Source organism: Drosophila miranda (genome assembly GCF_003369915.1).
Source record: "Drosophila miranda strain MSH22 chromosome Y unlocalized genomic scaffold, D.miranda_PacBio2.1 Contig_Y1_pilon, whole genome shotgun sequence".
Lineage (NCBI taxonomy): Eukaryota > Metazoa > Arthropoda > Insecta > Diptera > Drosophilidae > Drosophila > Drosophila miranda.
Genome location: NW_022881603.1, coordinates 37,402,050 through 37,429,655, shown reverse-complemented (window position 1 = coordinate 37,429,655; position 27,606 = coordinate 37,402,050). Strand labels below are relative to the sequence as shown.

At 46.5% G+C, this 27,606-nt stretch overlaps 5 protein-coding genes across 8 annotated transcripts in view; 1 reads left to right on the top strand and 4 right to left on the bottom strand.

Annotated features, from left to right (window-relative positions):
• LOC117190875 (synaptic vesicular amine transporter-like) overlaps positions 1 to 11,046 on the top strand; it is a 30,734-nt gene extending 19,688 nt beyond the window's left edge. The window contains exons 4-9 of one of the 2 annotated variants that reach the window (XM_033395895.1): positions 3,866 to 4,036; positions 4,125 to 4,263; positions 4,336 to 4,394; positions 4,472 to 5,067; positions 5,131 to 5,448; positions 5,916 to 11,046. In XM_033395895.1, coding sequence (XP_033251786.1) covers positions 3,866 to 4,036; positions 4,125 to 4,263; positions 4,336 to 4,394; positions 4,472 to 5,067; positions 5,131 to 5,448; positions 5,916 to 5,987 — 1,355 coding nt within the window. In that variant the 3' untranslated portion in view covers positions 5,988 to 11,046. Of the gene's footprint in view, positions 1 to 3,865; positions 4,037 to 4,124; positions 4,264 to 4,335; positions 4,395 to 4,471; positions 5,068 to 5,130; positions 5,760 to 5,915 lie in introns of those variants that run through there. The other variant, XM_033395894.1, reaches the window with a different exon arrangement.
• LOC108158948 (general transcriptional corepressor trfA) lies at positions 6,740 to 8,961 on the bottom strand. Its single transcript, XM_017291775.2, is given in 3 exon segments — positions 6,740 to 7,600; positions 7,602 to 8,740; positions 8,804 to 8,961. Coding segments are annotated over 3 exon segments (1,704 nt in total). The 5' UTR covers positions 8,820 to 8,961; the 3' UTR covers positions 6,740 to 7,051.
• A 271-nt stretch (positions 11,047 to 11,317) lies between the features above and the next one.
• On the bottom strand, positions 11,318 to 17,937 carry LOC117190203 (protein lin-54 homolog). 2 transcript variants are annotated; one of them, XM_033395257.1, is made up of 5 exons: positions 17,575 to 17,937; positions 13,196 to 14,700; positions 12,205 to 13,121; positions 11,990 to 12,129; positions 11,318 to 11,912 (listed from the first exon to the last, which is right to left on the bottom strand). In XM_033395257.1, the coding sequence occupies exons 2-5, from the start codon at positions 14,609 to 14,611 to the stop codon at positions 11,584 to 11,586; spliced, it is 2,802 nt and encodes a 933-aa protein (XP_033251148.1). In that variant the 5' UTR covers positions 14,612 to 14,700; positions 17,575 to 17,937; the 3' UTR covers positions 11,318 to 11,583. The 2 variants fall into 2 exon arrangements, with proteins under 2 accessions (XP_033251148.1, XP_033251147.1); XM_033395256.1 differs by lacking the exon at positions 17,575 to 17,937 and adding an exon at positions 14,763 to 14,808.
• On the bottom strand, positions 15,004 to 16,772 carry LOC108158949 (elongation factor Tu). 2 transcript variants are annotated; one of them, XM_017291776.2, is made up of 2 exons: positions 16,663 to 16,772; positions 15,004 to 16,602 (listed from the first exon to the last, which is right to left on the bottom strand). In XM_017291776.2, the coding sequence occupies exon 2, from the start codon at positions 16,570 to 16,572 to the stop codon at positions 15,106 to 15,108; it is 1,467 nt and encodes a 488-aa protein (XP_017147265.2). In that variant the 5' UTR covers positions 16,573 to 16,602; positions 16,663 to 16,772; the 3' UTR covers positions 15,004 to 15,105. The 2 variants fall into 2 exon arrangements, with proteins under 2 accessions (XP_017147265.2, XP_033251149.1); XM_033395258.1 differs by having other exon boundaries at positions 15,004 to 16,553; positions 16,663 to 16,767.
• A 6,686-nt stretch (positions 17,938 to 24,623) lies between the features above and the next one.
• LOC117190751 (guanylate kinase-associated protein mars-like) lies at positions 24,624 to 26,369 on the bottom strand. The gene is made up of 2 exons (XM_033395813.1): positions 25,997 to 26,369; positions 24,624 to 25,944 (listed from the first exon to the last, which is right to left on the bottom strand). Exons 1-2 carry the CDS (start codon positions 26,352 to 26,354, stop codon positions 24,959 to 24,961), a joined length of 1,344 nt encoding a protein of 447 aa, XP_033251704.1. The 5' UTR covers positions 26,355 to 26,369; the 3' UTR covers positions 24,624 to 24,958.
• Between the last annotated feature and the right edge of the window lie 1,237 nt (positions 26,370 to 27,606).

The window sequence follows — 27,606 nt, the reverse complement described above, 5'->3', positions numbered from 1 at the left end:
CACTCGTGATGTCAGTGGGATAACCACGAATCCCTGTCTATGTAGACGACTCCACGTACAAACGAGGTGGAACGTTGTGAGTTGCTGCGGACACCGCAACTCTACAGTTATACCCGATACTAAGTCAGTATGGCTCTCCTCCGGCAGACGCCGCTTATATTGAACCACACGACAAAGAGTGCGTGCGAGAGAGACAGAAAATCAGTTTGAGCGTGACGTCGTGCGCTGCGTAGCCACTGAAAATTGATTTCTTGCTTTTGGCTACAAAAATGATCCGATCTGATCCAGATTCAGCAATCTGATAGATATGGTCATTATCTATGATTCTGCGTTTTTAGTTTTCTCGAATGTGCAATATTGTGGATGCAACAGATTTTCGTTTTTTGTGGGGGCGGAAGGGGGTGGGGCGAAATTCTGAGATATACGTTTTATAGTGAGATCTAACAGAAGTGCGGATACCAAATTTGGTTACTCTAGCCTTAATAGTCTCTGAGATTTGTGGATGCCCCAGATTTTCGTCCTTTGCGGGGGCGGAAGGGGCTGTGGCGAAATTTGGACACGAAACGGTCAAGGTCCGATATCACAGGAGTGTGGATACCAAATTTGGTTGCTCTGGCTCTTATAGGTTCTGAGATCCTTGAACTCATATTTTGCAATTGACAAAACCGACCATGAAACCTGTGTGTTAGAGAGAGACAGAGCGAGAAAGAATAAAATTGTTTTCTTGATTCTGGCTATAATCATTATACGATCTGGTTCAGATTTTGCACTGTAGAAGATATGGTCATCCTCACCGATTCTGCATTTTTGGTTTTATCGTATCTTTAAAAATGTGGATGCCACAGATTTTCGTCCTTTGTGGGGGCGGAAGTGGGCGGGGCGAAGTTTTGAAATATTTTTGTAGCAGTGACATATCACAGAAGTCTGGATCCAAAACATCGTTGCTCTAGCTCTTATAGTCTTTGAGCACTAGGCGCTGAAAGGGACGGACGGACGGACGGACGGACGGACGGACAGACGGACAGACAGACAGGGCTCAATCGACTCGGCTATTGATGCTGATCAAGAATATATATACTTTATGGGTTCGGAAACGAGTCCTTCTGGACGTTACACACGTCCTCGTTTACCACAAATCTAATATACCCCAATACTCATTTTGAGTATCGGGTATAAAAAATTACCTCAGCAGTACATACTTCAAACTACTTTCAACACTCACTCAACCAGCGAGGCAACTCAATTGAAAAGCCCGTATCCCTATTCCCATTCCCATTGCCATCAGCCGTGTCCGACCTCGGCCTATCCTTTGGCAGGAAATGCAATTACGAGTACCAGAACGAGTATGGCAAACGTTGAGTAATGCAGTCGTTTTACTGGTGTTGATAATAAATATAAACTGCAACAAACAAATTGAATTTCCCCTGGATGGGGTAAGGGGAAGGCGCAGGTTATGCTAGAGGCGGCCAGAATACCGACTGGGGATCCCCTTTTGGAGAGTCAATTAAACGCATCGTCGTCTTGGTGGCGTATGCACAATTTTTGCCCTGCCTGCCTGGTTGGCCCTCCTTTTTTGTTGCCGGTTGCAACTCAATTAGGCCGAGGCAATCTCTGGCGCTGGCAAAGCAATTATAAAACTTTTAGCACCAAATGCAATTAAAGAGCGGCCGTGGCGGCGCAGCTATAGACTTGCTTTCGGCAACAGCGCCATCCAGCGGCCGCTTAGGATAATTGCAGGAACATTTTTATACCCGATACTCAAAATGAGTATTGGGGTATATTAGATTTGTGGTAAAAGTGGATGTGTGTAACGTCCAGAAGGAATCGTTTCCGACCCCATAAAGTATATATATTCTTGATCAGCATCAATAGCCGAGTCGATTGAGCCCTGTCTGTCTGTCCGTCTGTCCGTCCGTCCGTCCGTCTGTCCGTCCGTCCGTCCGTCCGTCCGTCCGTCCGTCCGTCCGTCCCCTTCAGCGCCTAGTGCTCAAAGACTGTAAGATCTAGAGCAACGATGTTTTGGATCCAGACTTCTGTGATATGTCACTGCTACAAAAATATTTCAAAACTTCGCCCCGCCCACTTCCGCCCCCACAAAAGACAAAAATCTGTGGCATCCACATTTTTAAAGATACGATAAAACCAAAAACGCAGAATCGTAGAGGATGACTATATGTTCTAGAGTGTAAAATCTCAAGCAGATCGTATAATTATTATAGCCAGAATCAAGAAAACAATTTCATTCTTTCTCGCTCTGTCTCTCTCTAACACACAGGTTTCATGGTCGGCTTTGCCAATTGCAAAATATGAGTTCAAGGATCTCAGAACCTATAAGAGCCAGAGCAACCAAATTTGGTATCCACACTCCTGTGATATCGGACCTTGACCGTTTCGTGTACAAATTTCGCCACACCCCCCTCCGCCCCCGCAAAGGACGAAAATCTGGGGCATCCACAAATCTCAGAGACTATTACGGCTAGAGTAACCAAATTTGGTATCCGCAATCCGCAAATTTGAGAAAACTAAAAACGCAGAATCATAGATAACGACCATATCTATCAGATTGCTGAATCTGGACCAGATCAGATAATTTTTATAGCCAAAAGGCACAAATCAATTTGCATTGGCTACGCAGCGCGCGACGTCACGCTCAGACTTATTTTCTGTCTCTCTCGCACGCACTCTTTGTCGTGTCGTTTAATATTAGCGGCGTCTGCCGGAGGAGAGCCATTCTGACTTAGTATCGGGTATAAATGTAGAGTTGCGGTGTCCGCAGCAACTCACAACGTTCCCCCTCGTTATACCCGATACTCAAAATGAGTATTGGGGTATATTAGATTTGTGGTAAGAGTGGATGTGTGTAACGTCCAGAAGGAATCGTTTCCGACCCCATAAAGTATATATATTCTTGATCAGCATCAATAGCCGAGTCGATTGAGCCCTGTCTGTCTGTCCGTCTGTCCGTCCGTCCGTCCCCTTCAGCGCCTAGTGCTCAAAGACTCTAAGAGCTAGAGCAACGATGTTTTGGATCCAGACTTCTGTGATATGTCACTGCTACAAAAATATTTCAAAACTTCGCCCCGCCCACTTCCGCCCCCACAAAGGACGAAAATCTGTGGCACCCACATTTTTAAAGATACGATAAAACCAAAAACGCAGAATCGGTGAGGATGACCATATCTTCTACAGTGCAAAATCTGAACCAGATCGTATAATGATTATAGCCAGAATCAAGAAAACAATTTCATACTTTCTCGCTCTGTCTCTCTCTAACACACAGGTTTCATGGTCGGCTTTGCCAATTGCAAAATATGAGTTCAAGGATCTCAGAACCTATAAGAGCCAGAGCAACCAAATTTGGTATCCACACTCCTGTGATATCGGACCTTGACCGTTTCGTGTACAAATTTCGCCACACCCCCTTCCGCCCCCGCAAAGGACGAAAATCTGGGGCATCCACAAATCTCAGAGACTATTACGGCTAGAGTAACCAAATTTGGTATCCGCAATCCGCAAATTTGAGAAAACTAAAAACGCAGAATCATAGATAACGACCATATCTATCAGATTGCTGAATCTGGACCAGATCAGATAATTTTTATAGCCAAAAGGAACAAATCAATTTGCACTGGCTACGCAGCGCCCGACGTCACGCTCAGACTGATTTTCTGTCTCTCTCGCACGCACTCTTTGTCGTGTCGTTTAATATTAGCAGCGTCTGCCGGAGGAAAGCCATACTGAATTAGTATCGGGTATAACTGTAGAGTTGCGGTGTCCGCAGCAACTCACAACGTTCCCCCTCGTTTTTGTGTGTTTTCTGTTCCTTTTTAATTACACCTTCCGTAACGCACCGCATCGTACACAGTGCCCATCATACCCGAGTTCCTGTACGACATACGACATCCGGATGCCCCGCTCGACAGCTATGCCCGCACACCACTCACCTTTCACACCCCGCCACCGCCCACGCCGTGTCCGTGCAACAAGGATGGCAGCGAGGCGGCTCCCCTTGAGATCTCCACCATGAGTCCAGAGGGTAAGAGAGCAGCAGTCTAATTGCCAACGCGTTAAAAATATGACTTACGGTGGTACCCCCAATCCGTTTCCCCCATTCCATCCCACAGAGAACGAGACCTACTACCGGGAGCTAGAGGAACGGCATAACGAGCTGGTTGGAGAGACGGTCGAGGTTGGCCTGCTGTTCGCCTCGAAGGCCTTCGTCCAGCTGCTGGTTAATCCGATTGTGGGACCCCTTACGCACCGGTAAGTTAACGAGCAGTCTTACCCGTAGGGCTACAATGATAGCTGTGCCCCTTTGCCTTTCCCGTTTCCCAGCATTGGATATAGCATACCGATGTTCGCCGGCTTCGTGATAATGTTCCTCTCCACGATAAGTGAGTTTCCTTTAATTGGCTAGAAAAAGTTACCACAGCTCAGAGCCTTAACCTCGCCAATCCCACTCTCTCCGTAGTCTTCGCATTTGGTCGCTCCTATCTGGTACTGTTTGTGGCCCGAGCTCTACAGGGAATCGGTTCGTCCTGCTCTTCGGTGTCGGGCATGGGAATGTTGGCGGATCGCTTCACGGACGACAAGGAGCGTGGCAATGCCATGGGCATTGCCTTGGGCGGCCTGGCGTTGGGCGTTCTCATCGGCCCGCCCTTTGGCGGTGTCATGTACGAGTTTGTGGGCAAGTCAGCTCCATTCCTGATACTGGCTGCCTTGGCTCTGGGCGATGGCCTGCTGCAGCTGTTCATGCTGCAGCCATCGGTGCAGAAATGCGAGTCCGAGCCGCCATCTCTGAAGTCGCTGGTCAGTGATCCGTACATACTGATTGCCGCTGGGGCGATCACGTTTGCCAATATGGGTATTGCCATGCTGGAACCTTCGCTGCCGTTGTGGATGGTTGACAACATGGGAGCCACTCGCTGGGAGCAGGGCGTGGCCTTCCTGCCGGCCTCCATTAGCTATCTGATTGGCACGAATCTCTTCGGACCCCTGGGACACAAGATTGGACGCTGGTTTGCCGCCTGCCTCGGCCTGATCATCATTGGAGCTTGCCTGATCTTTGTAAGTCTTGTTTCAACAAGTCTGAATTGGGTTTGAGTTCGAACTCATTGAGAATTATTGCAGATACCCATGGCCACTTCTATCACACACTTGATTATTCCCAACGCCGGCCTTGGCTTTGCCATTGGCATGGTCGACTCTTCGATGATGCCGGAGCTGGGCTATCTTGTGGACATCCGACATTCAGCCGTCTATGGCAGCGTCTACGCTCTGGGTGACGTGGCCTTCTGCGTGGGCTTTGCTGTGGGACCTGCTCTGTCCGGCTCCCTGGTGAAGAGCATCGGTTTCGAGTGGATGCTGTTCGGCATAGCTATTCTCTGCTTCATGTACGCCCCGCTCCTGACTTTCCTCAAGAATCCACCGACCAGCGATGAGAAAAAGGTACGTATGGCCAGAGAAGCCGCTGCGGCTGCTGCTGCTGCTGAACCGGAAACGGAACTGGGCAATGCCAGTGCCGGCGGCGGTAATTCGATTCCCCAGCTGACGGCATCCTGTCTAGCCATTATGCATGGCACGGCAGAGCTTGGCAAGTCGAACGAAGCATACGAGAGCGAGAGGCTCTAGGTGCAGGCGCTTGCCTTTAAGTTTATGTTTTCAATGTCTGAGAAGAAATTGAATTTGTAGCCCTTAAGCGTTATTAGTGCCTTTCCAATCGAGATCGCTTAAGTATTTAGTTTCTGTATTATTAGTCATTATCATTGTTTTTAGCGTTAAGTTCTTCTTAATTTGATTGTAATAAAATTTTTAATTTCTATTTATTTGTCACCGCCTGAGTTTCATTGTCTTATGCATGTCTGAAAATACTAATCCTAATACTACTAACCTCCGCTCTACTCCATTCCTTGCAGTCATTAATCTACGGACGCGATCGAGAACAGGTACGTTATGTCACCTATCAGAACTACGACGAAGACGAATAAAGGCCGAACCGAACCCCACTATGACTAAAAATAAACTCCAACGCAATGTCGCCGAAAGAGTGACCAAAAATTACAAAAAAATATGTGAAAGAAGATGCAAAACTAAGTAAACGACAAAAAAAAAAGAAAAGGAAACACAACCAACAATATCAGAAATATCATATGCAATTTCAAATGAAATCGTTATTATTGTTCAATGTTATGGTGTTAAATAACCCTTCTTCTACTATCATATCGAAAAGAAACCTCCTATAGATCCACAGCTACAAACCAAGAAATCGCACACGTTAAGAACAAGCACAGCCCCAAAACTTAAATGCATTAATCGGAGAAAATGTAGTATTTATAGAGTTCGGGGAAGACGGGTAAAGTTTAGTTTTGACTGGGAACGAAATATCATAGACTTCTTCTATGTGTTTGATGAGAGTCCCTCCAAAACAACGATCTTAAGAGCCCTACTATATACCGGAGGCAATTTAGTGACCAAATGTTTATTATTGAATTAATTGGAACTATTGAAAAACGATCTTAGAGTTTCATTACAAGTTGCAGTCGTTGCATCGAACACAAACAGATGCAACTGTATGTATTTAAAGTTTGCTGAGCTTTTAGGAGTTCTATCCAAAACACTACTCCCAGATTAGGTTTTATTTCTGTGTCAAAGGCGCCTGCAATTGCATTGATTTAATGGGGGGGAATCTAGGATATCTTAGACTGTCCTCATATACATTGGAAAAATAACGAACACAATCTGTGGAAACCTACACTTTTTTATTGATTTTTTTTCCTTTCTACCCAATTTAAAACAAAAGTCCGAGAACTTTAAGTCAGCTTAAACGAGTGCCGCATCTGGGAACGATTCGACGAGTACATACTTATGTAGGTGGGGTCAAGATCAGCTCAACTCTGGAACACATTCCCGTTGCGTTCCGTTCTGAATTTACCCGCCTGAAGAGCAGGGTTCCAGAATTTTCCTGACATCGATCCTACCTACAATCTCTACCTCTACTCGTACATACGCATCGTACGCGAGGTGTTATCCGCATAGACGTTGATATTGACATTCAAGGACTGCACAGAGCTGTCCTCCCCCTGTCGCATCCGACAGGCCGCACTTGGGTCATTGAGAACTCCATGTCCCTGTCACCCGGACCCGAGGTGGTTATCCTAATGGGGATGTTATTTAGCCTGGTGAGAATGGGGGAGTGGGAGCCAGAGCTTCCATTCAGCTTCTTCTGCTCGTTCAGCCCTGTGGCCGATGGCCGACGCAGGTTGGAACTGCTACCATTGGTGGTTACCGTCACATGGATGTTGCCATTCGACGTGCCCGAACTGGTCCGCTCTAGACTACTGGGAGGATTGACAGTAGGAGCTGTGGTAAACAAGGCGACGGGAGGCACAGTGGGAGCTGTAGTGAACAGGGAGACAGGAGGCACAGTAGGAGCTGTGGGTTTCTTTAGGCCCCTCAGGGACGTCAGATTCTTGGAGCAGTTCTGAAGACGCTGTGCCCGCTTAATGGCCGCAGCAGGCGGGCGGTCCAGGAAGGGGACCATCCCGGGCAGACGATCGTTGGAGGTACGTCTGTTCAAGTGAGAGGTCATCATCAGGGGGGATGTGGGCATGGCACGCATCGGTACTTCCTGCCGCTTCCACTGTTCCCGTCGTACCCGCTTGGTACTCATGGTACTCTCTTCGTCGTTGCGACTCCCTTTCCAGCTCTCTGAGGCGGTCTTTCTCCCTCTCTACCTCGAGCTCGAGGAGGCGCTTGTATTCCCTTTGCCTCTCCTGCTGGCGCAGATTTTCTCGCTCCCTCTCCCGCTGCCTGGCGCGTTCTTGCTGCATTTTCAGCTCCTGATCCCACTCCCGTTGATTGGCCTCCTCGTCCGAGCCTCTCCTGGGCTTTTTGTCGGCCACATTGAACTTGGACAATCGCTTGTCTATATCGAAGGTGACAGGGCGGGCACTGCTGGATCGCTTACGTCTCTCCGGCTGCTTTGCCTTCTCCGTGTTGTTCAGCAGACAATTGTCCGTCCCAATCTTGATTGTTAAATTGTTGTCCGTCTCCGATTCCGAGTCCAAGGCGCCGATGTTGATGTTGATCTCGCAACCACTGTAGCCGCATCTCTTAGGCAGCAGCTGGATGTTGGAACTGTTTCTAGTGGCAACGGATCGTTGCCACTCCCTTTCCCTCTTGTCAAACGAGGCCACAGAGGCGCTCCTAGGTACTCCAGTCTTCAGCACATTACCGCTGCCACTCCGCAACAACGACGAGGTGCTCTGGCCCCGAACCATTGCCTGATAATCGCCACGGTTGCAGCAGCTCCTCAGAAGTGGAGACTTCGTCACCTCTACGGGAGCCTTGGGCGAGAGCCGGCGTGGTGGCTGAGGTACCGTTGAGACACTGCGCACCTCTGGCAGGCGCTGGCAGACGCCGGAGAAGGTTCGTCGAATCGGAGTGGTGGGAATGGACTGGAAGTCCCGCAGGAACTTGCGGCGCCTGTGTTCCGTGAAGGCCGTGGTACTCTGCGGACCCGGCTTCGCGCTCGGTGCGTACTCGGGATCGCTGGAGAACTTGGGATTGCGGTAGAATGTCTCGAATTTCGGCGTTTGGCAGGGGCGCGGCTCTGGCTCTGGCCTCTGGTAGTGCTGTACTGGGTAGACGGGTCGATCGGCATACCGAAAATTGTACGATTGAATTTTAAATGGATCGCCGCGAAAGATGTCGGGAGTAGTTCGATTCGGATGCAGTCCATCTGCAGAGAAAGGGACTATGTTAATTAATATGGACTGTTTGGGCCGAGACGAGGAGGCCCTACGCATTGCATGACTCATTTCGTGCTAGTAATTTTGTGCTTTCCGAGGACGTTCTGCCAAGGGATTGGTAATATTGCATTCCAATCATAAAAATGAAAATTTTTTGTTAATGTTAAAAGAACTCCAAAGAAAATGTGTTTCATTGATGTGAAACCGAAAAACCAGGCACTCTTGTTCTCTCCGATTCTCGAATTCTGGAAGACAAAGTGTTGCCCGCTAAGAGGCTCCCCAGCCCCATTAAAACTTTTTGGCAATACGGCGTGACATTTGACACGGGCTTTATCGGGCTAATCGATATCGAACCCGACCTTCTTTAAGTAAATCAATTTAAAATTTAAAGTTGTTAAAGTTAAATTTATTTATCGGATTCTAGTTGAATATCCCAGTAACATATACTCCTAAACTATCACACATTATTATATACGTATATTCGCAATACACTCTTGTAAAATTGTTGCCCACATAGCACACACACACACAAGTTATCTGACACATTTAGGGAAATCTTATAGGCTTGTGGTACCAACTGTACTTGGAATCCATTTCCATAGCATATACGAATGGATAGGCTAAGATCGAATCCAGTGAAATGCGTGCACAATTTGTGAGTTTTTATTTGCATTTTATGTTTTCAATTACATTTACAAGTGGGGAATAAAATCGCAAAAGTGAGTTACCCCACAAACTTCATTCAAACAACATATAGTTCTTTCGTATACAGAGAGTCTCGAACTACGAGTATTCACACCCAAAATTTTAATGTTTCCCTCATGCGTATTAACGATTTCGTTCCCCGACTTACTCAGATCAACTTGGATCAATCGGATACTGCCGCAAGACTCTTGAATGGCTGCAAGTGTCTTTAAGTGTTGTGATCACGTACAGGATCATGTAAAATCCCAAAATTGTAATGCAACATAGCGCCACCTGAATGGGGCCACCTTAGAATACATTTTTGTGCACGCATTGAGCAGGATCCATAGAGGTAAATAGCTCTGTAGTACTAGGCCAGATCGGTAAAACGAAGAAAGTTGAAAAGCAAACAAAATGTAGTAAATCGCAGGTATACAATGAGGTTATATTGAAAAATTTTACATACGCATAGCTGAAGTACTTGCTGATTATCATCGTTGTTCCATTGTTGTGAAACTTTAACTATACAAACAATATCTAATACCTACTCGTATTGACTTGTAATCCAATCATAATCCACATAGACGTTGACTTTGTGTTCATTGTAACATTTCACGCTTTGAAGAATTGCCGAATTCAATCATGCAAACACACACATTTTATAGTATATTAACCAATTCAGAGATTTGATATTACATATACTCGTAAAAGGTACAAGAGCATTGTACAGGGTATGCAACCTGTACATCATATGTATTTAAATGTATCTATACTAATCTGATATTTAGCAACAGGTTTTGTTCGGTTTTCATAAGGTTATATTGTACAACCTTGTGCTTTGGTTCCCCGTTCGGGGGACTCAGCATTCAATATAGACGTGTGAATTAGACAATATAGCTTATAAATGAACAACAACAATATAAATATTATGCATACTCCTAGTATAACTCATATTGAAATCGTTATTGTTATCTAACTATGTTTAAATGTTAAAAAAAAAAGTGTAATCGTTTGCAAAATACGATTTAAAAACACACACAAAAAGCTGGTATGTGGTCAAACAAAGCTATTATGCTACTACAATTAACCAAAGCGTTTTGTGCACAGTATTCAATATACACTATACTACGAAATACACACTAAAATACTAAATTTAACAACTTACCGTATGTATTTGCTATATATGAGATAATCGCACACACATACTCTCTCTCAAGTTCACATGCGAATGACCGCAGGAAAACTAAATACTATCTTCGTTTCTATAGTTTAGCGCGAGCATATTAGTCAAAACACAACACAATATGATACGAGCTATTTATATAAACTAAATTAACCATAGTCCTTAGAATATTATCACACTTTCACACACTACAAACGATGTGACGATGTGTACTCATGCCATGCCATGTTTAGGGTGAGAGCCGGGAGAAACCTAACCAGAAAACTTACTCTTATTAAGCCAAACGGTGACCGAGTAGAATATATTACCAAAAAACCACTTATAAAATTATATGAATACAATATTATAGCTTTTATATATATAATCTCTGCACTAGTTGATGGACAAATGTTTATTTCATAGAGATACTTATAACAAGATATCGGGATATACTGAACTGCGTTGAGTTTACTATACTCGGGCTCGCCCTTATCTTATAAATTGGAAACAATTCTATTGAAATTCAAATGCAAATGCAAATGCAAACTACAAATATGTAACTGAAGTTGTTGGTGAATAAAAAAGCTACGCTCGAGAACAAGTTTTACTTTTTACTAAATTTAAAGCCTCTTGAAAGGCCCCATGGTCTTGCCCTTCCCAATGGAAACTCTTTTGTTTTCGCAACTAAACATTTATTGTATATAGTTACAATTGCTTACATCAAGGTTGCGGAAAGACCGCGTCAAAGACCCTCGATGGTAATACAGAGTGAATTTTATCTTAAATCTGGTATTTGCTAATGTACGAGTTAATGCATGATTGGATTGATTTGATATATGTATATACATTTGGTGTAACATTTTTTTTTAAACTTTACACATTACTTTAAGGTCAACTTTTAGAAAGGCCATGAAAAGAGTACAAGTTAAAGGGGAAAAGGTCAAGAACGCTTTAATCTTACAAACTAATTCATGTTACGTTTAAACATCAAGAAGCCAATGCCATGGAGTCTACCAGCTCGTTTGTATCGATTTTCTCCTTGCCAAAAGATATAATCTGAGACAGGCTCTCGCCCAGCTCCTCCATCACCTCACGCTCGGTATCCTCTAAAGCCGTATTCTGCTTCTCGTGCATCACTATGCGAGTTATCATGCACATAATAGTCGCCTCTACAACATCGTCGGTCAAATACCGATCCGAATCATCCTGCGACTGTTTGTCGTTCCCGTCTTTAGCCTTGTTCGAGTCTTCGCGATCCACTAAACAGTCCATAGAGTCCATGTCTACATCTGGACGATCTTCCATGTTGCGACAGCCTACAAAAATACAAAAATAAAACATTTTAGTTAAGATCGGTGAACACAAATCCTAGGGTTTTCATTCTTTTACTAACCTACGCATTTGCACATGCTAGAGCAAGGTATCTTTGCCTCGTAGCACTCGCAGTAGTTCTTCAGACAGCCAGACCGTTTGCAGTGGCACCCTTTGTTATGCAGACGCATGTCACCCGAATTGGGCGCCGTTATCTTGGGTCTGTAAAGAAAACAGAACAAAAATTTTAACTTAAAATACACGATGGTTCCAGCTGGAATAAAAAGAAACACGTACTTGAATGCGCTGGGATTGCGGTCAAGGCAACTGCGTATTGCTCGCTCTCGTTCCACTTCATAGTCCAGATTATTGAAGCAGTCCTTACAGGTGCAGTCCTGGCAGAACTCTCCATTGGCAAAGCAATCGCAATAGAGCTTCAAACACTGTGACTTGCTGCAATTACAATGTTTACGTCGCGACGCCATACCCGCCAGTGCGTCAGTCGTAGGCGCTGAGGCCAATTGGGGAGACTTAAGTATCTCAAAGAGCGGCTTCTCAGGCAAAATCTTGGCGCTTTGAGGATTAGGATTAGGATTAGCATTAGCATTAGCTTGTGACGGCTGGACTGTGGCCTGTGTCGCCTTCGGCTGAACCGCAAATGGTTGATTTTGCAGCTGCTGCTGTCGTATCCTCTGTTTGGCCTGGGCCTGCAAGGCTTGCAAATTTTTTGCCTGTTGCTGTGGAGTAATTTGCAAGCGATGCTGTTGTGCTGCTATGGAAAGCGGACGACGAGTTTTGCCCACATAGCCAGTGTATCCACGTCTCATGGCACTGGTCACTGACTGAGGAATTCCCGAATTACAAATCATGTACTTGACTCCTCTGGGAGACTGCAACAAATTGTAGACTTTCTTTGCAGGATTAGCACTACTTTTGTTGGAGTTGGCGCCCTGCACCGTCACGCGCTGTATCGACGAGGGACGTGTGATAACATGCTTTTGCAGCTGCTGCTTCTGAGATGACTGCGGTACGGATATTACGAAGCGTGGCCGTTTTGTCTCCGGGCCCGCTTCGCTGCTATCGCTGTCATCGTCTGCAGCGGCCAAGTGTTGAATATTGAGATCGTTTAGCCTTTGTTTTCGGGGCGATTCCTGAGTGCCGCTATTGCCGCTGCCCACACTAGGCGGCCTGGTGTTGGTGGCGCCCAGCGCACGCTAAAAAGGTTTAACACAACGTTAGCTCTCCGTGTACCAAGGATAGTGTAGATCGGTACAGTTTTCGTACTCACCTTGGAAACCAACGTTTGCATGGAGGGAAGCGGAACAATGCTTCCACCCGTTGACTTCATTATAATCTTGTTTGTATTGCCCACAGAAACTACTTTAGTTCCTACTGATGTTGGGGTAGATGGACTTTTTGAGGATGTAGCCGTGGACATGACAGAACGCACAAGAGTTATCTTTGGCGAGGAATTCGACCTTGCGACTGCCGATGCACTGCTGGTACTGGCCGCCTCCTTAGTGCTGGGGAGGACACGTACATACTGCACGACACCGCCTTTGCCAGGAATTTGTACAGCATGTATTCCTTTCGTTGGGGAGTTCCCTTGGGCGCCGATTGTGTTGGTTATGCTACTGGCGGCCCCTGGTTTGGGCGATAGCTTTATGATGTTCTTGTTGGACACCACAATTTGCTTGCCCGTGTTTTGCACCAACATTTTTCCGGGCGGAGCCGATGCGTTGTTTGTTGTGACAGATGTGCCGGTAGTCAAAGTGGAACTGTTGCTTACATCTGGCCCGTGTTTGGGAGGAGTTGCCCTGATAACCACTTGGCCAATCGATTTTCGGAGTCCTACGCTACCGGTTGAGGAAGACAGTTTAAGGGCGGATGTTGCTGCATTGATGCCAGTTCCCGGTGTGGTGGTGGTGTTTGCTTTGGTGTTTATAATCATGGACGGGCTGGCCTGATTAATCTTGATTATCTTTCCATCAGATGTCCGGACCACCTGAAATTTGGCAGCCGGAGTTGATGTAGGTGAGTTGGCGGGCGATACACTCTTCGCGCCCAGTGGCGTTATGACCTTAATTGTTAAGGGCGTGGAGGCAGAGGTACCTCCTTTCCCTGGCACGGCTGCCTTGACCAGACCAGTGCTGCCAACGTTCATGGCCTTGGAGAGGATTGCTTTTTGAAGGCCCGTTGGGGCGACTAGATGATGTACGGCTCCTGCTGATGACACAGTGACTGCTGCCTTGGGCATGGTAGGAGTCGATGCAGCTACCACTGGCTTAGCAGCAGCTCCCGCCGGCATGGACTTTTGAAGGTAGAGAATTTTTCCATCAGGCGTTTTCATCTGTGTCATGGTCAGGCTGTTTAAACCCTTTGGTGTTCCACCCGTAGAGGATGTTGGTGCAACAGTTGTGTTGCCAATCTTAACAGTGTTGCTTGAAAGGGGTTTAAAATTGTTTAAAACCTTTATGTCGGTTATTTGTGGCTTGATTGGTGCGACTGATCCCCCCCCTGCTGTTACCACTTTAATAGCGTGCGATTTCAAAACAGCAGGTCCAGGCGATCTCAATCGTTTGTCCTCCAGTATGGTGACAACGGTTCTTTTAAATTGCGGGGTGTTCAATGACTCTTTAATGGAGATTGAGTGCTCATCGCCGCAGGCGCCATCTCCATCCGAATCGAGTGCATCGATTTCCATGTGGTGCTGTGTGGCAGTTTCTTCTTGTGTTGGCTCCAAAAAGTCTTCGAAACTGAGTTCGGGTAATGGCTTATTGTCGTCCAAAGATTCTGTGTGCAAAAAAGGTTGGAATTAAAAGTTTATCAATTGGCTCTAACGTTAGTTTCTATACCCGATGACCGTCGCCAACGCTGAGTGTACATATTTGCACTTATTTTCAATTCATTTCAAAATTTTCTTTATCTTAAGCTGCGTTCAAGACGGTTGCGATACTTAATTTTCCAGCACTAGAGATCAGTATTGAACAATATTCGATTTTTCTCAACGAATAATCGATACACAAAAAAGCATTCCCTACAAACCAGAACACGATTTAAAAATAGTTTTTAGCTGGTTTCAGTTCTTGTGTTTCGTTTTTTTATTACTCGACTCCAATTTAATCGCCAACAACTTACAGAATACGCATACAAAGTGCTTAAATATATGATTTTATTAAATAGCCGACACATTTCTTATTACTTCTTGGCAGCCTCCTTCTTCTCGCGCGCCTTCTTGCCCTCAGTTAGCTCGGAGCGTTGCGTCTCAGTCAGCGCCGACATGGTCTTGGTAACAACACCAGTGCCCAGAGTCAGGTTTCCGTCGCGTAGTGTGAAACGTTGTCCCTGTTCCATGACCATAGGGCGGATGAGACGCAGTATCAGTTTGGTATCCTCCCCAGGCATGACCATGTCCTTGTCGGGGATTTGCACTTGGACAGCACAGTCCCAGGTGCGCGAGAACATTTGGAGTTGAATGAACGACATGAAGGGCTTGGTGCGACCACCCTCTTCCTTGGACAAGATGTAGACCTGTGCCTCCAGCTGATCCATGGCCTTTACACTGCCTGGCTTGCACATAACCATGCCACGCTTGATGTCATCTCGCTTAACGCCGCGCACCAAGGCTCCCAGTTGATCTCCAGCCTGAGCCTCCTCCAAAATCTGATGGAACATCTCTACGCCAGTCACCGTCGACTTGAGCACCTTGTTGTAGCCGACAAATTCACATTCCATTCCCTTCTTGACCACACCTCGCTCCAGGCGACCAGTGACAACAGTTCCGCGTCCTGGAATAGAGTATACATTCTCGACTGGCAGAAGGAAGGGCTTGTCCAGCTCACGCACTGGAGTTGGTATGAAGCTGTCTACTTCCTTGAGCAGCTTTAGAATCGCCTCCGAACCAATTTCGGGATTTTTATCCTCCAAAGCGCACAGAGCAGAGCCTTTTACGACAGGAATATTATCCCCATCATAGCCCATCTCGCTGAGCAGCTCGCGTATTTCCATTTCCACCAGGTCAACCATCTCCTGATCGGCGGCATCCACTTTGTTGATAAACACAACGATATGATCAATGCCAATCTGTTTGGCCAGCAGCATGTGCTCACGGGTCTGGGGCATAGCGCCGTCCGTTGCAGCCACGACTAGAATGGCCCCATCCATTTGAGCTGTGCCCGTGATCATGTTCTTGATGTAGTCGGCATGTCCTGGGCAATCCGTGTGACCATAATGACGCGACTCTGTCTGGTACTCGACATGGGCCACATTGATCGTAATGCCTCTGGCCTTCTCCTCCGGCGCGTTGTCAATCTCATTGTACTTTTTGCTCTCGGCCAGGTGCTTGTCCGCCAGTACTTTGGTGATGGCTGCGGTCAGAGTTGTCTTGCCGTGATCAACATGGCCAATGGTGCCCACATTGCAATGCGGCTTGGTGCGCTCGAAGACCTTCTTCTCATTGGCGTATTGACGAAGGTATTGCTGAACGTTGCCGGTCCTGCCAGCTAGTAAACCATTCCGCTTGCAATCCCGATTGACAGCGGCCGGCCCGGTGGCGCAAGCCAATCTCAGCATCCGGGATGAGCTCATGGTCCGGCGGCTGCTACGAATGACCATGGGGGCAGCCGACCGGCATACGGATACGGCAGCTGCAAATGCATGTGACATGATTCAAATGTTCCGTACGCTTTCCAAAAACTGAAAACAAATCGAGTTTCGATGTGTGGTACTAGGTTCGTCGCACGTTCCTTCACTTACAACAATATTGTTTTGTCCTTAAAGAGAGCAAAATGCCTTTTAACAAGTCGGAAAAATCTTGTCACGTCTCCAAAATTGCGTAAACCCTACAATGTGCTGCCCACTGAACTGCCAACCTGATAGAATTTTATCGATAGGCCTGCTTATCAGTACCACATTTCTTATATAATTATGTTCCCGCTCTGTTAAATTCATGGATTTAATTCAGATTGTAAAAATGTAAATTACTTTCATTCACATTTAATTTATGATAATAAATTTAAGTCTTCGCGGTTTTGGTTGAATTTAACCTAGTTGGCAGGTCTTGTTTACGTTATGAAGGGAAATTATTTTTGAGCTATTTTTTCATAATAAAGTAAAGATGCTGCCACTTACACAAATTATCTAGGCTAATTGCAATCGAAATAAGTCGGGACTTAATAGCATTTTTAACTAAGCTGATTCGCATGCTAATACTCCAAATCGGCAGCCAGCAACCCACAACTGCCCCAAGACTGTACCCCACAAAGCACTCACACGACCACACATTCGTATATATGTACTGAACTGTCTGGCAAGGTCCGCGTTGGGAAATTTTTAGTTGGGAAGTTCCCACTTCGTTGAAAGCACTTGGGGTACATTTTTCGTTTCGTCACCAGAGGTCGAATTATCAGAAATAAGCAAATTACGCACCGACCTCATTATAAATGCGATTCAAAATTGGCGACGGAATAATGCAGCCACATATGGGGTGTGATGCCATGATTTTCTATGCTCGCCGCATGGGCTGCTGGCCGGTTTGATATTTTGCGCGCCAGCAGGCCCCTACATGAGCTGCCAACTGCCATGCTAGCCAGGTACACGCTGTACTGGCCAGAGGTTGAAAATTCAATTTGAAATACGAAAGTACAGCTTAAGCACTAGACAACTTACCAATGTTACTGCAACTGGTATCTATTGTGGGTTCCAATTTAAATTGTGTGTCCTTATCAGGTAGTCTTTATGTTTGTTTTGAATATTTGCAGTGTGCGCGGTCGATGCTAAGCAAAACAAAAAGAAAATCTAAGCCCGTGCTGACAAACGACTATGAACTGTACGGTCGGTCACTTGCAAAAATACCACACGAAAATCGCTTATAAACCTATTCCACAACACCTCAAATATATGCACTTTATCTGTAACGCATTTACATTGCCAAACAACAACAAATTCAAAATTCAATTTAAATTGCCGTCCAGTCTATTTCTACTGCAGTTGATGAGAATTTTATCTAAATTGTACTATCAGCGTTGCAAAGGAAACTATCGAAGAAGTGCGATGACTGTGTTGTAAAACACTCAAGAATGGCTGCATTTTGAGGACGTCGATGAATCGATTGCGGCCTTTGCGATTTAAAATTTTGGAAAACAAATTTTGAAGAAAATAGATTGGAAAGGGGAGGGTTTTGTTATAAGTTTAGATCTGATTATGTATATTGGCGAAGATTGATATCATTCAATCATAGTCATTAATAAATTGAATTCAGATGCAGCCAACTTGCAGCCAGTAGGTAATTCTCGCGAACAAAAGTATTGAATGGCTTGTCTAACAGCATGGCAGGGCAAATTTTGAACAGTCCATGGCGGTTCCGACGTTGCACTTTCACCTCAAACAGTAGTGCAAGTATATTTATAGCTGGCCAGCTCCGGTATCAAGTTTTTCCTTTGGTAGACCCTAGATATATAATCTTGTCTGAATTTACTACAACAAGAGGATCAAGCTTACCATTTCCGACAGTTGTCGCCATTCCCTGCCTCACTACAGGGCACATCTCATGAGCAAATGGCTTTTTATACCCGATACTCAAAATGAGTATTGGGGTATATTAGATTTGTGGTGAAAATGGATGTGTGTAACGTCCAGAAGGAATCGTTTCCGACCCCATAAAGTATATATATTCTTGATCAGCATCAATAGCCGAGTCGATTGAGCCATGTCTGTCTGTCCGTCTGTCCGTCTGTCCGTCCGTCCGTCTGTCCGTCTGTCCGTCCCCTTCAGCGCCTAGTGCTCAAAGACTATAAGAGCTAGAGCAACGATGTTTTGTATCCAGACTTCTGTGATATGTCACTGCTACAAAAGTATTTCAAAACTTTGCCCCGCCCACTTCCGCCCCCACAAAGGACGAAAATCTGTGGCATCCACATTTTTAAGGATACGATAAAACCAAAAATGCAGAATCGTAGAAGATGACTATATGTTCTAGAGTGTAAAATCTCAACCAGATCGTATATTTATTATAGCCAGAATCAAGAAAACAATTTCATTCTTTCTCGCTCTGTCTCTCTCTAACACACAGGTTTCATGGCCGGCTTTGCCAATTGCAAAATATGAGTTCAAGGATCTCAGAACCTATAAGAGCCAGAGCAACCAAATTTGGTATCCACACTCCTGTGATATCTGACCTTGACCGTTTCGTGTCCAAATTTCGCCACACCCCCTTCCGCCCCCGCAAAGGACGAAAATCTGGGGCATCCACAAATCTCAGAGACTATTAAGGCTAGAGTAACCAAATTTGGTATCCGCACTCCTGTTAGATCTCACTATAAAACGTATATCTCAGAATTTCGCCCCACCCCCTTCCGCCCCCACAAAGAACGAAAATCTATTGCATCCACAATATTGCACATTCGAGAAAACAAAAAACGCAGAATCATAGATAATGACTATATCTATCAGATTGCTGAATCTGGATCAGATCGGATCATTTTTGTAGCCAAAAGCAAGAAATCAATTTGCAGTGGCCACGCAGCGCCCGACGTCACGCTCAGACTGATTTTCTGTCTCTCTCGCACGCACTCTTTGTCGTGTGGTTCAATATTAGCGGCGTCTGCCGCAGGAGAGCCATACTGACTTAGTATCGGGTTCCCCCTCGTTCTATTTTCTTTCATCCTCCCAACTATAAAGAGCGTCGTCGACTGTCGAAATCCTGAAGCTTTTAGAATAAGCTCTTGGTCCAGTTGATGCAAAGTAAGACCTACTTGGTCCAGTTTTTGTGATAGGATTCAGCCGTTGATAGAAATCAGGTGTATCGATCGAGTGCAAGTAGATATTCCCTCCGTCGATCGAAATTGGGTTAATTTATGGCGACAAGCTATAACCTATCTCGCGGAGTTGAGAGTATACGCAAGGAAGTTTATTTGCAGCTTTTTCTATTTTCTATCATCCTCCCAGGCCGTCAGCCGTCGGGTGCTACAGGGGGATAAACGGATGTCGGGTCGGCTCGTCACAACTGTAGACTCGGAACGGGGCACAGGCGCCTCGGGTTCATGGCTTGCCCTGGATCCAAGGCGACTGTGCTCCGCGTCATAGGATACAGGTGGGCACGAGCGAACAGGCACCCGCCGTAACTGTACACACCGGCGGAAGTGCGACTACACTCTCCCCGTGAGGGCGGCTGGAAACAGGTCCTGGTACGGTCATGTCTCTGCCAGGATGCTGGCTAATTGTAGTCGGGCGGAGAGAAGAAAACTCTAAGTGAAATAACCCCAATCCAAGGTGACACTGTCATATGCCGAGGGATGCATGGCCGAGGGGTTGCTCGGCCGCTTATATGCGGACTCTGGATACCTGCCGACCTCAAGTTTTAAATAAGGCTTCCCGGGGCACGCGGGCTATGCCCCGGGCGACTAACCCCTTCCCGCCTACTCGTGGGATCAATATGCCAAATTTAAATCTAAAAACAAAAAACACCGCAAAGGAGCACGGCACTCCTCCTAAAGTGCCGGAGGGAAAAGACCATCCCTCTACAAACGCATCTGGGAAACCAGTGCCCAAAAAGACGGGAAAGGAGACTAAGTCGGTCCACCGTCTCGAGGCAGCAGGCGCTGTGAGGAGAGGACCGAAAAGCCAATCGGGCCAATCCACGTCGGGGGGCCCCAAGGGCGACCCGGTTACCGGGGGGGCGACCATGCAGAGCGATATCGCGGCTGGCGGACCCCTTGGGACCGGGAACCCCTTGACAACCCCGGCAGGCGGCGCCTCTGCCTCGAAAGATAGGCCCAAGTTCCAGGACAAAAGACGTGCGGCCTTCATCCTGGGCAACGACGACCCGGTGTTCCTGGCGTCTGCCCAGGGAATCGAATCGCGGCGATGGGCCAAGACAGTCCTGCCCGACTACCAGCCAGCCAAAGCTGGCAAGGCCACAGCCAAGGCCCCAAGCAAGCGGCAACGCTCGGCGGAGGACACCGCCACACAAGTCCAACAGGCCAAGAGGACGAAGACACTGAGCAACCGCTCGTTTGCCGAGGTGGCGAGGGAAAACCCCTGATTGGAGTCCTAGACAGGGGCTCTAAAGACGGGCAGATCCCTAGGGACAAGTGGCACCTCGTGGAAAACGAGCTCCAAGACCGTTTCCTCCAGGAGTTGGAGGAGAATGGAGGACCTCCGCCCAAGTGTGAGGACGCCGGGTGGCACCAAGGCAGGGTGAAAGCCATCGCCTGCCAAGATGCTCGCTCGGCGGCCCTCTACGCGAAGGCGGTAGCGTCGCTCAAAAAGGTCTACCCAGGAGCCCAGGTGGAGGTCGTGAAGTGGGAGGACATCCCCGAAGGCCAGAGCGTGGGTCTCGGCGAAGCCTGCAGAGCCGGATAAGATTCTCCGGATTCTGCAGGTCTGCAACCCCCACCTTCCCACAGCCGATTGGAAGGTGGCCAAGGTAGAGGAGAGCAACGGGCAGAGGCCCCGCCCACTTCCGCCCCCACAAAGAACGAAAATCTGTGGCATCCACAATTTTAAAGATACGAGAAAACCAAAAACGCAGAATCGTAGAGAATGACCATATCTTTTAGACTGCAGAATTTGAATAAGATCGTATTATTATTATAGCCAGCATCAAGAAAACAATTTCATTTTTTCTCGCCCTGTCTCTCTCTAACACACACGTAGCATAGGCGGCTTTGCTTAGAGTAAAAAATTAGCGCCTAGATCTCAGAGACTATAAAAGCTAGAGCAACCAAATTTGGTATCCAGACTCCTAATATATCGTACCGAGACGAGTTTGTTTCAAAATTTCGCCACACTTCCGCCCCCGCAAAGGACGAAAGTCAAGGATATTCACAAATCTCAAAGACTATTAAGGCTAGAGTAACCAAATTTGGTATCCGCACTCCTGTTAGATCTCACTATAAAACGTATATCTCAAAATTTCGCCCCACCCCCTTTCGCCCTCACAAAAGACGAAAATCTGTTGCATCCACAATATTGCAGATTCGAGAAAACTAAAAACGCAGAATCATAGGAAACAAATCAATTTGCAGTGGCTACGCAGCGCGTGACGTCACGCTCAGACTGATTTTCTGTATGGAGAGCCATACTGACTTAGTATCGGGTATAACTGTAGAGTTGCGGTGTCCGTAGCATCTCACAACGTTCCCCCTCGTTTAAGCGTACATTTTGAATGATTGATATTAATCCATAGCAGAATACGTTCTGTGCGATGTCCTGAAGAGTTGAAGCTGCTTCAGGAAGTGACCATTCTAGATTTCCACAATTTCTACCTGAAGGTCGCAGTGAAAGATGGCACGATTGCTCTTGCTGTTATAAGCAGACAATCCATTCCTTGTGCCGTTAAAACATGATCGTCCACTGATCTTCACTTGGCAGGCCCCTCAAATCAATCGGCTCCTTGAGGAAGGTCGATGTCTGTGCCTCAATATGGACGTTAATCGCTCGGAATAGAACTTTGCCTGCCTCTCCTCAGTGGTGGGTGGATTGATTCCTCTGGCGGGCAGGGGAGGGGGTCTCTTTTTGGGGAGCGTTCTCTGGCTCATCGTCAAAGTTGCTCAGACTAGAACTACTGTTATTATACCCGATACTCAAAATGAGTATTGGGGTATATTAGATTTGTGGTAAAAGTGGATGTGTGTAACGTCCAGAAGGAATCGTTTCCGACCCCATAAAGTATATATATTCCTGATAAGCATCAATTGCCGAGTCGATTGAGCCCTGTCCGTCTGTCCGTCCGTCTGTCCGTCCCCTTCAGCGCCTAGTGGTCAAAGACTATAAGAGCTAGAGCAACGCTGTTTTGGATCCAGACTTCTGTGATATGTCACTGCTACAAAAATATTTCAAAACTTCGCCCCGCCCACTTCCGCCCCCACAAAGGACGAAAATCTGTGGCATCCACATTTTTAAAGATACGATAAAACCAAAAACGCAGAATCGTAGAGGATGACTATATGTTCTAGAGTGTAAAATCTCAACCAGATCGTATAATTATTATACCCGATACTCAAAATGAGTATTGGGGTATATTAGATTTGTGGTAAAAGTGGATGTGTGTAACGTCCAGAAGGAATCGTTTCCGGCCCCATAAAGTATATATATTCTTGATCAGCATCAATAGCCGAGTCGATTGAGCCCTGTCTGTCTGTCCGTCTGTCCGTCCGTCCGTCCGTCCGTCCGTCCGTCCGTCCGTCCGTCCGTCCGTCCCCTTCAGCGCCTAGTGCTCAAAGACTATAAGAGCTAGAGCAACGATGTTTTGGATCCAGACTTCTGTGATATGTCACTGCTACAAAAATATTTCAAAACTTCGCCCCGCCCACTTCCGCCCCCACAAAGAACGAAAATCTGTGGCATCCACATTTTTAAAGATACAATAAAACCAAAAACGCAGAATCGGTGAGGATGACCATATCTTCTACAGTGCAAAATCTGAACCAGATCGTATAATGATTATAGCCAGAATCAAAAAACAATTTCATTCTTTCTCGCTCTGTCTCTCTCTAACACACAGGTTTCATGGTCGGTTTTGTCAATTGCAAAATATGAGTTCAAGGATCTCAGAACCTATAAGAGCCAGAGCAACCAAATTTGGTATCCACACTCCTGTGATATCGGACCTTGACCGTTTCGTGTCCAAATTTCGCCCCACCCCCTTCCGCCCCCACAAAAGACGAAAATCTGTTGCATCCACAATATTGCACATTCGAGAAAACTAAAAACGCAGAATCATAGATAATGACCATATCTATCAGATTGCTGAATCTGGATCAGATCGGATCATTTTTGTAGCCAAAAGCAAGAAATCAATTTTCAGTGGCTACGCAGCGCCCGACGTCACGCTCAGACTGATTTTCTGTCTCTCTCGCACGCACTCTTTGTCGTGTGGTTCAATATTAGCGGCGTCTGCCGCAGGAGAGCCATACTGACTTAGTATCGGGTATAACTGTAGAGTTGCGGTGTCCGCAGCAACTCACAACGTTCCACCTCGTTATAGCCAGAATCAAGAAAACAATTTCATTCTTTCTCGCCCTGTCTCTCTCTAACACACAGGTTTCATGGTCGGTTTTGCCAATTGCAAAATATGAGTTCAAGGATCCAGAACCTATAAGAGTCAGAGCAACCAAATTTGGTATCCACACTCCTGTGATATCGGACCTTGACCGTTTCGTGTCCAAATTTCGCCAAACCACCTTCCGCCCCCGCAAAGGACGAAAATCTGGGGCATCCACAAATCTCAGAGACTATTAAGGCTAGAGTAACCAAATTTGGTATCCGCACTTCTGTTAGATCTCACTATAAAACGTATATCTCAGAATTTCGCCCCACCCCCTTCCGCCTCCACAAAGGACGAAAATCTGTTGCATCCACAATATTGCACATTCGAGAAAACTAAAAACGCAGAATCACAGATAATGACCATATATATCAGATTGCTGAATCTGGATCAGATCGGATCATTTTTGTAGCCAAAAGCAAGAAATCAATTTGCAGTGGCTACGCAGCGCCCGACGTCACGCTCAGACTGATTTTCTGTCTCTCTCGCACGCACTCTTTGTCGTGTCTTTTAATATTAGCGGCGTCTGCCGGAGGAGAGCCATACTGACTAAGTATCGGGTATAACTGTAGAGTTGCGGTGTCCGCAGCAACTCACAACTTTCCCCTCGTTTTTTTCCTTTATTTGATTGATTGATGTACTTAATTAAAAAAAAAATATAAAACAAGGCTTTGAAATTGAAACATAATTTTCAGAATTAAATAATACTATACATATAAACAAAAACGTAACTTTAAATAATAAATGATAGATAAACTACATAAACTCGGTGGATGGCCTAAGACGCGGATTGCGGCTCATTTTCTGCTGGGCCCTGGTCTACGGAACGTGTTTCCCCTGAAGCTTCGATCGACATGTCCTCCTCGCAATCCTCTAGCTTATCGCCGCCAAAGGGCTCATCATCGCTAATAGTGCCTTCTTCGTAGGTGAATTTGAAGTGCCGTACATTTTTCTTTGTACTGAAAATAACTCCACGACTTTCACGCTTGCTGGTCCCTGGTTTTTTCAGAATCGACTGGCGTCCCTTATTGGGAGGGGGGTATGATTAAGAGCGTTTTGTTCGGCTGCGGCCAATATAGCAGACTTGAGCAGAGTGTTGCCACCATTGGAAGAACGGCTCTCGCCTACAGACATGCGCAGGACGGTGCGAGCAGGAGAGAAGGACCGACGGTCGCGTACTACGATCACACGCTGAGTGCTGCTGCGAGATGGAGTTTGCGGGGCATCGTCCGCTGATACCACATCCGCCTTAGCCTTTTTCATTTCAGCATGGGCCTTGCGGATTAATTGCATCAAGTTACTGCTGGCCTTGACCTTGGGCTTAGCGTTTAAATTGTTGCCCAGCTTAGACTTTGGTTTGGCCACAGGCTTGGCTGGTATTTTCGATTCCTCAACTGCATCGGGGTCCTGCCAATTGTTCTGTTTCCATCGCTTCAAGTTATCAAAGCGCTTGTCAACATTCTCACTCTGGGGTCGCAGCATGTCCCACCACCCTTCCAGATCCTCTGCCTGGACGGGTTTCGTCTCCTCGCTGCCATCGTAGGGTCGATGGTTCTTGCCCGTAGCTCCCGCCTCGCAACGGTCAATTAGACCGCTGAACTGCATCAATTTCTTGGTAGAGAGCAAATTTGTCTGTCCAATGGCCACATTGATCATATCTATGCCGCCCGTCTCAACCAGATGCGCCTCATTCTCCTTGCTATAGGCTTCCCACTCGCTGCAGATATCTCGCAGTCGTCGAATCTCATTCTCCAGCTGTATGCGAAAGTAGAGCACCGACTCGAGGGCCCGCCGATTGGCAACAGGATACTCCTCACCGGGCAAATACATGCTGTTTCGCTTCTCACGCTCACAGCGAGAGTTGACTTTACCGCGCGAGACGCTCACATATGGACTTAAGTAGTTGGGCTTCTCATCGGAAATCCTGCGAGGAGGGGTTTGCTCCGCAGCTGCCTTCAGAGTAGAATTTTCTTGTTCTTTATCATCTGGATCTGGAAACCAATAATATTACATTTTACTCCATTTTATTCCTGTTGTACTTACCCTTAGCCCGATATGGATCCAAGATCAAACTCTCTTCAGCTGCCGTTTTTATCAAAGAGTACCTAGAAAAGTCAAATTTCCGCTTCGCTTTCGAATCTCGGTGGCTGCTCATTGGACCCACTGGACTCAGATTTGAAATCTCACCCAAGGCTTCTATCATTTCTTGACTGCAATTGTTCGTCTTGCACTGCGTGAATGTGGCCAGAGCAGGGAAACTTAACTTCTCTTCCAGCGGCGTATTGGGAGGCAGTGGGAGTTCAGTGGTCCCAGCCTCAACCAACTCTCTCATCAGCTCCGGCCGATTTCGAACATTCTTTTGAAGACCTACGTACTTGCTAACGTTGCTCTTGGCCTTCATTCTGGTCGACTATTGGCTGGCAAGCTTGTTTTTTATTGCCGGCCCTTTTGCTACTGCGGTCGACTTAAATTTTCCCGCAGCTCCCCCTCCGCCACCTCCTTGAATGGGCTTTGGTTTCACTGCTGGTATTTTTAAGGTGGGCTTACTCACGGCCGGCTTTTCGAATGGTTGCGTCCTCACATTTGGCAAATGAACAACCCCATTTGCAGAAGGTCCAACGACCAAATCTGCTGCCTTGGGCTTTGGGCCTGCTGTAGGCTTCAAGGGCAATGCACGTGAAGGTGCAGGCTTCACTGTGGCTGGCTGGACATTCCTTGCTGATGTTTGATGTTTCATGTTTGATGTTTGGGTCTTCACAGTGACCGGTTGAGGACGCGACGTTGCATGTTGCAGCTTTGCCATGGTTGCCGCAGGCTGAGCGCGCAATCTGGATGGATGACCCTGGGTACGCAATTGGGTTGCCAAAGGCTGTTTCCTCTCCGCTGCCGTCTGCGTACAGAGTTTTTTTTTGCCAAAACATATAAGGAGTGCCTTTTTGGCGGCACAAATGCCGGAGCGTTCTCCTGCTCTTTCTGGGGGTTTGTCGCAGGTTTAAGTGTTTCGGTTTTATATGTGAACATCTTTTGACCATCTTTGTTTGTTCCTTCCTGGCAGCCTTCCAATCCACGAAGCGCTTTATGTAAAGGTCCCGGGTGGGGTTCCTCTGCTGCTGAAGCAGCTCTGGTTTTCGATTCTCCTTAGGAGGAGCGACATAGGTAAGGCGTGGCTGCGCCTCCTCTGAGGGCGGTATAGGTGCCGCACGCTTGACGGGAGTTGGACTAACACTAATAATGCGGTTGCTTTGAAAACGATCCTCGCGCTGTTTTGCACGCTCCGCATTCTGGAGATCCCGGTTCTGCTCATTGAAATTGCGTGGGCTGAAAGCAAGTGATTGCTGTTTATATAATTCCCTGTGGCGCTGCATTATGACGTCGAGCAGTAATTATTTAGGAGTTTAAAAAAAATGGAGGGACGCTTCTTAAGAATGGCGCCTTTTCAGCGTGCCATACCGATGAAAAAACGAACTTAGCCCACTTAAGCCCCTTTATTTAAACTGGATAACAACTCGAGTTAGACCGCGGAAAATAATACTAATAATAATAAAATTTACCTCTTTTTTACCTGGCAAGTGTAAACTTTTAATAGCACGGTTTTATTATATGTTCTTCTTTCTTGATCGGCGTATTCGAATGAATGTGTGTTGGCATATCGA